We start from the raw sequence: 6,207 nt of genomic DNA, 5'->3' as shown, positions 1-6,207 counted from the left end.
CTCAGAGAGTCCATCGACCAGTTTCTCCTTTGTGAAGGTGTAAGTTGGCAGCATACTGTAACAGCTTCTTTAGAGCCAGTTGTCAGTTAACCCAGTTAACATTTTAAACCATAAATTTGGCTACTTAAGAGAAATTATGTGATACAAAAACATGCCAAAGTCTGAAACACAGCAATGAAATCCTGCTCCCTGCCCCACTTCCTCAAAAGTCTCCGGAAGGCTCCTGAGGACACAGGGGAGGGACCAGGACTACTGTCACAGCAGGTGCTTACAGACACACTCAGCTACAAGCAAAATGCATCACTGAATTAGTTGTTACGGAGGCGACTGTCTGTGCTCAAAAGCACAAATTAGACTGTCGGTGCTTGGCAGACTTTCCCCAACAGAGCACTTCCTGACATAACTAATTCTTTTATCTTAGTCAACCGAGCATCAAGTGAAAATGAAGCTCCAGCTCTTCATTCATAGCACTGTGAGTCAAGGATTCATTAAACTTTGAAGAGTTTTATGACCAGACACAACTTGGAAATAAGGAAAAACACCAGAAAAATCCACGAAATATGAAAGGATGCATTACTTTATCGGTCAGTCTCACGTCCTGATCACAGAGCACTATACAGTAGCTTGAACTTCCACGCTGATTGAAAAACACCCCTTTCACATCTGATCTTTTCACAAGCAGTTGATTTTAATCACCTCACTACCTTACCAGAAAAAGTGGGGACAGTTTCTAACAATCACATGATGTTCTCTTTAAAATATGCTATATGATAAATCCATTAGAAAAAGCCTTCACATTTATTATTATATAGGTTTAAGAAAAATATGTGAAACTGCAAAGTGGTTTCCAGTTTTAAGTAGTTATCTCTTTAAAAACACTCTATGAACTTTGGTTTTCCTTAGGGCTTCTAAATAAACAATATATTAAAATATCTACAAATCAAATATTAAAGGAAAGAGTAGGTCCAAGAAATCCATAACACAGACTGAGTTCCTACATGCTTATCCCTCAAATACCTTTTCACTGGAAAAAAAAAAAAAGTATTTCAGTTTGAAGCACAGCAAAAAGTGTCTCTGCTGAAATGTTGAAACTGGTTTTCTGAAGTTGTTACAGCATTGGTGCACTTTCTGTCTGTCTCAGTACAAAGTCAACACAAACACATTGAATCATGACAGTGATGTTATGTTCTTTAAAACAAGCATTCTAGATTTAGCAGTATGACAAGAACAAGGACTTCAGCAACTACACTACTTGGCAAAATTGCATCTCAAATGTCTGTCTCTTCCTCTTGCAATAGAGCTGCTGTCAAAGTCCCCAGAACCCAGGTAGCACCACTCAGGGAGTTACAAAGATGATTCAAACTGCTCGTTTTGGTCGGTGTTTGCCTCTAGCTTAACTGAAGGGGTGCTCTCCGGCTTAGTCCTCCTAGTTTTTGGAAATTCAGTGACAACTTCTGAACAAGAAATACTAAGTGATTTTTCTGTCTTCTTTGCAGTAATATCTTCTCCTGCTCCACAACACTGCTTCAAAGCACACTGAGTCCTGCAAGGAAACTCACATTTCCCTCTCCCTGATTCAGAGCCAACACTGGCAAACTCAGGCTGAATGGTAGTTGCATGAATCCCTTCATCATGGAAGATCTCTTTTATGCGCTTTGCCACCATCATGTATGTGGAAGGGTCAGGACACTTTATGTGAGCAGTGCCAATGATCCTACTGCCTGCTAGCTGCCAAATGTGTAATTCATGGACTGCTTCAACTCCTTCAAGGGTACGTAATCTTGAGTTCAAAGAATGAACATCTATTTGTTTGGGAACAGTCTGTAGAAGTATAAGGGCTGACTCCCTAAGTAACGGGTAGGTTGTGTAAAGGAGTATACAAACCATTATCAAACAGAGGATGGGATCTAAATACAGCAACCAGCATGGACCAGCCACCGTAATGCTCTCCTGCTCAGACCCATTTGCTGTGCCAAGCGTTTGGGATAAAGTAGCATTTTCCATGCAATGATTATTGACACATGGATTAAAGCAGGGCCCATCTTTGGGGCATGGATTCCACAACCCATAAAAGAGCAAGGCATTCACTACCACAATTACTGAACCTAGGGCATCTCCAAAAACATGCAGAAAAACTCCACGCATGTTAAGCTGTGCACTGGAGTCTTCTTCAACCTCCTCTACATCCAGAGGGTAATGACCAGCGTTGCCATTCACTTGTAAGTCAGTCATGTCGTCTTTCATATCACCTGATAAGAAAACAGCAAAGTGATTAGGCATATGCTGTAAAATCACATGTTACTGTAATTCCACGTAAAATAATAACCAACATTAAGCTTGCTTTCATTTGAGTACTAAAACTAAAACTAAAAGCAAGCAACTCTACCCATAACACTTACCAACATTTTCTCTAGCTGAGAAATATTCAGTTGTCCCAGTAAGTGATCAAAATAGTCTAGAAGGATTGTTTCTACAGAGCTATAAAGCAAAGTATAGCTTTATACTACAGAGCAGCAAAGTATAAAGATGACTGCACTTTAATTTGTTCTGCTGAAAACCTGTTTTCACGTTTTCGAGCTGTTTAACCACTTGACTACTCACTGCTCATTTCCTAAATAAAATGCAGAATTACAGAGCATATAGCAAAAAGCTGGTTAAGGAGCTAAGCAACTTAGGTTTTTCCCCCTCTCTTGGAAAGCCAGAAGGCTCATCGCATTGCTAAAAATCTCTCTTAAACCATAGGTCTGCACTGCTATTTCATAGTCAAATTTATGAGGCCAAAAGCTCAAAAGCTGTGTGGGTTCTGCTTCACAGTAAGTTCTTTTCAGGTTTAGTAGTTCATTTCCACAAGACTTCTGAATTCAAGGAAAAGGAAGTTTTCCTGAGATGGCGTGTGGAGCCAGCAGAACTGTGAGATACAATGAGCTGAGCTTTTAAGTCTAAATTTACTGGCAGTACTGACTCCAGGACAGTGTAAGCCACCACTGAAGCTCTCACAGGCTACGAACTGGTGTTATTCATATTTGAGAATTTTTTAAAAAGTATTAAAAATACATTTTTTTTTAGGCAAGTGACGTACAGCTGTTGAGTGACATAGAGGTGTTGAGTGACATAGAGCTGTTGATGCCCAAAGCCATGGCATGGAGCATGCAATGCACAGATCAACATTTTAGTGCCCTCCTTTGCTAAAACTGTCTGCAATACCACCACTCCAACCCACCTAACTAGCTGTATAGAAATAAATGCACACACATCATTACAAAGAAAAACATTTTTGAAAGGAAAATACATTCCAGTGTTTAAAATCGAAAGCATTTTACATGAGTAATCTCCCACTTTTCTTTAAAAGTTCTTCTGGGGACAGAAAACTTCCAGTGTTAAAGAAACAGCTACTGGCCACTGGCCCAACAAACTGAAACACGGAGCTCTTACTGCTTCCGTGGTTATTCAGTTCAAAGCTTTGTAAATATTAACATGTTCATAAGTGCTGCAGCTTCTGCCACTCCTGTGATTCTGTAATCACAAAGTGTCCACAAGTTCTTCCCCTCTGCAGAAGGGGTGGGCTCCTTCACATGCAGCTGTGTCCCAAGCCTCAGGCTCATTACCTCGTGCATCACACTTCAGTCCGAAAGCTCCAGCTACATTTTCCACACAAACCTTAGGGAGTTACGGAATATGGGACCTGTAACTTTCCATGGAAATCAATAAATTAGAAAAAATAGCTCTGGTTACAGAGTTCAGGCCTCAGGGTCCACGATAAGGGCAAGGAAAGAGGAAGACTGCTGCACACCACGTAGTTGGAGCAAAGGAGATCTGAAAAGTCAGTAAGACCTGTAACAGGAGACACTGTGCCAGAAAGCTCTTGAGATTATTTTTTAAATAGCAAATGGTTAAACCATGTCCATTTGAAATACACTCACTGAAATCTAACTACACACTTAAAGCGTATGCACAAAGCTACCCGTGCAGGACTAGCTGCTAAGACTATCGCTAGCTTTCCACTTCCACCTTAGGAAATCAGGATCTACCCCTCTTTGTACTTTCCAATGAAGGCATAGTACCACTCTCAGACACTTCCCTAGGCTTCACCTACACATCCTACGGCTTCCCACAAGTCTCCAAGCACCTCTACCTGTAACACTTGCATGGGTAAACTATGAATGACTCCATCCATTACATAATCATGGCAGGGCATAGGAGGAAATACAAACTTATTTTAAAGTTTCACTCTGACCAAAATTATGCCCTATTACCACCTAAATACCCACAACAAATTATTTGTTATTGCCAGAAGGGCACCCATGAGAAATTCCAGGTGACTAGCTCAGAACAGTATATGTTTTAATCCATGCTGTAAATTAAACTTTTAGTCTAGAACTAGTCCAAAACTCGACTTTTCACCACGTTTGAGCAACCTGCTCTAGTGGAAGGTGTCCCTGCCCTTGGCAGGGGGTTGGAACTGGATGAGCTTTAAGGTCCCTTCCAACTCAAACCAGTCTGGGATTCTATGCAAGCACAATTCCCAAGCCAAGGTATCTATCAGATTAACGGTTAAGGGAACTTTACATTGTTTGAAAGTAATTATTAGGATACTTTTGTGGGAATTAACCCAACATTAAGAGCTTATTACGCGGTCAGGAAAATGGTGTACTATATTCAGAAGAACTTTCCTATCCTCTTGCAAAACCTGTCTTCTCAAAAGCAATGTGGATTTGGGGAAACAGAGAGCTGCCTCTCCAGTGTGTAGGGGAACCTCTGACCACTGAAAATGAAACTGTAGCAAAGTTCACTCTGCTCAATTCAAGCTCAATTTCAGTGAAAACAGCAGTCTCCTGATGTCACCCTGAAAACAAAGGAGAGACATGGACTCTGAAGAGTGAAACCCCTTCCTCCTGGTTACAGGGATGCTGTATGGCTGAAGTAGAGAAGGAGCAATTGCACACCTTGCACTCTGCCAGCACGCAGCACTTGGCTTTGGCCAAGAGACTTCAAAATAAACTACCCAGGCTTCTGGATCCATTTAAAACATAACCTAAGCAATTCCCTCCCACTAAACAGACACTTTGATCACAATTGGGAAGGGGAGATTTTAAATTTATCTCTATGTGCAAATGAGTGGGAAGGAGCATGCTTTAGAAAGCTAAAGAAAACTAATGCAAAGAAGCCACATGTGTACTTTGACACCAGTGAGCTCCACATTCAGTGCCTACTGCGTGACTTCCACGGTAATTTCCAACACTTCTTCCTCTTAACACGGATGTCACGAAGAAGTAGGACGTTATTGCCATGGAATATACTTCAGTATGTTATGCTCAGGTTGAGCCTAGCTTCACAGGTAGCTAATAACTGACGCAGCTGCCAGGACCAAGGTGTTGAGCTGTGCTCTATTTGGTGTGCAGCCCGTTCAGATGGCATTAGGGCAACGTCTTGCGACAGCTTGTGTCTCTAGGCAAAACACTCTTGTCATGTGCCTTCTCTACCAGCACCAACTTTTTCCAAGGCAACCTGCTTTACCCCAAGACTCTTTCACACTCTGACTTGTCTTCAAGATAAACACACAACTTAGGGCACTCCTTTTAGCACTTGAAGGAAAGGTGTGAGGTTGAGGTGCAACAGCCATGTGCCCGAGAGCACCGCTAAGGAACTTTCTTGCCTCTTCCCGCTCACAAAGGACAGGGAGACCCCACAAAGCCAGCATGAGGAGGGACCAGGACACCCACCGCCCTACTCAGAGAAGGGTGCTCTCCCACTCTCCTGGCACTCCTGTGCTGGGACGGGACAGAGGTGCCGCAGAGCTTACCTAGCTTGTCCTGGCTGACCCCGTTGGAGCTGCTGCAGTTCTCCACTAAGGTGCTGGTCTCCTCCCGGTGTAGCGCAGCCTCCCCATCCCCGGGTGGCTGCTCGGGCTTGGAGCCGCTGCGGGAGTGCTGCCTGCTGCTGTGCGAGTGCCCGTGGCCGTGGGAATGGCCGTGGCCCCCCACGCCGTGGTGGTTGAAGAGGCAGAGCCCCAGCAGGTTGATGATGAGCCCCGCCACCCCCACGCCGATGACCACCAGCGGCTGCTGGATCTCGTGGGGCTCGGTGAAGCGCTCGATGGCCTCCAGCAGGATGGTGAAGCACAGGGCGGTGAGGAAGACGGCGTTGACGAGGGCACCCATCACCTCAGCCCGCACCCACCCGAAGGTGTTCTTCTTGGTAGCGCGGGTG

General features: G+C 43.7%; 1 protein-coding gene across 1 annotated transcript; it reads right to left on the bottom strand.

Annotated features, from left to right (window-relative positions):
• Positions 1-563: 563 nt before the first annotated feature.
• Positions 564-6,203, bottom strand: SLC30A1 (solute carrier family 30 (zinc transporter), member 1; the record flags this gene model as incomplete). The annotated part of the gene is made up of 2 exons (XM_010010520.1): positions 564-2,249; positions 5,801-6,203. Coding segments are annotated over 2 exons (1,308 nt in total), but the record flags the coding sequence as incomplete, so codon positions are not given.
• Between the last annotated feature and the right edge of the window lie 4 nt (positions 6,204-6,207).

This window comes from Nestor notabilis, unplaced genomic scaffold (genome assembly GCF_000696875.1).
Source record: "Nestor notabilis isolate BGI_N333 unplaced genomic scaffold, ASM69687v1 scaffold5130, whole genome shotgun sequence".
Lineage (NCBI taxonomy): Eukaryota > Metazoa > Chordata > Aves > Psittaciformes > Psittacidae > Nestor > Nestor notabilis.
Note: the sequence above shows the minus strand (reverse complement) of the source record. Positions and strands in the feature narration are given on the sequence as shown.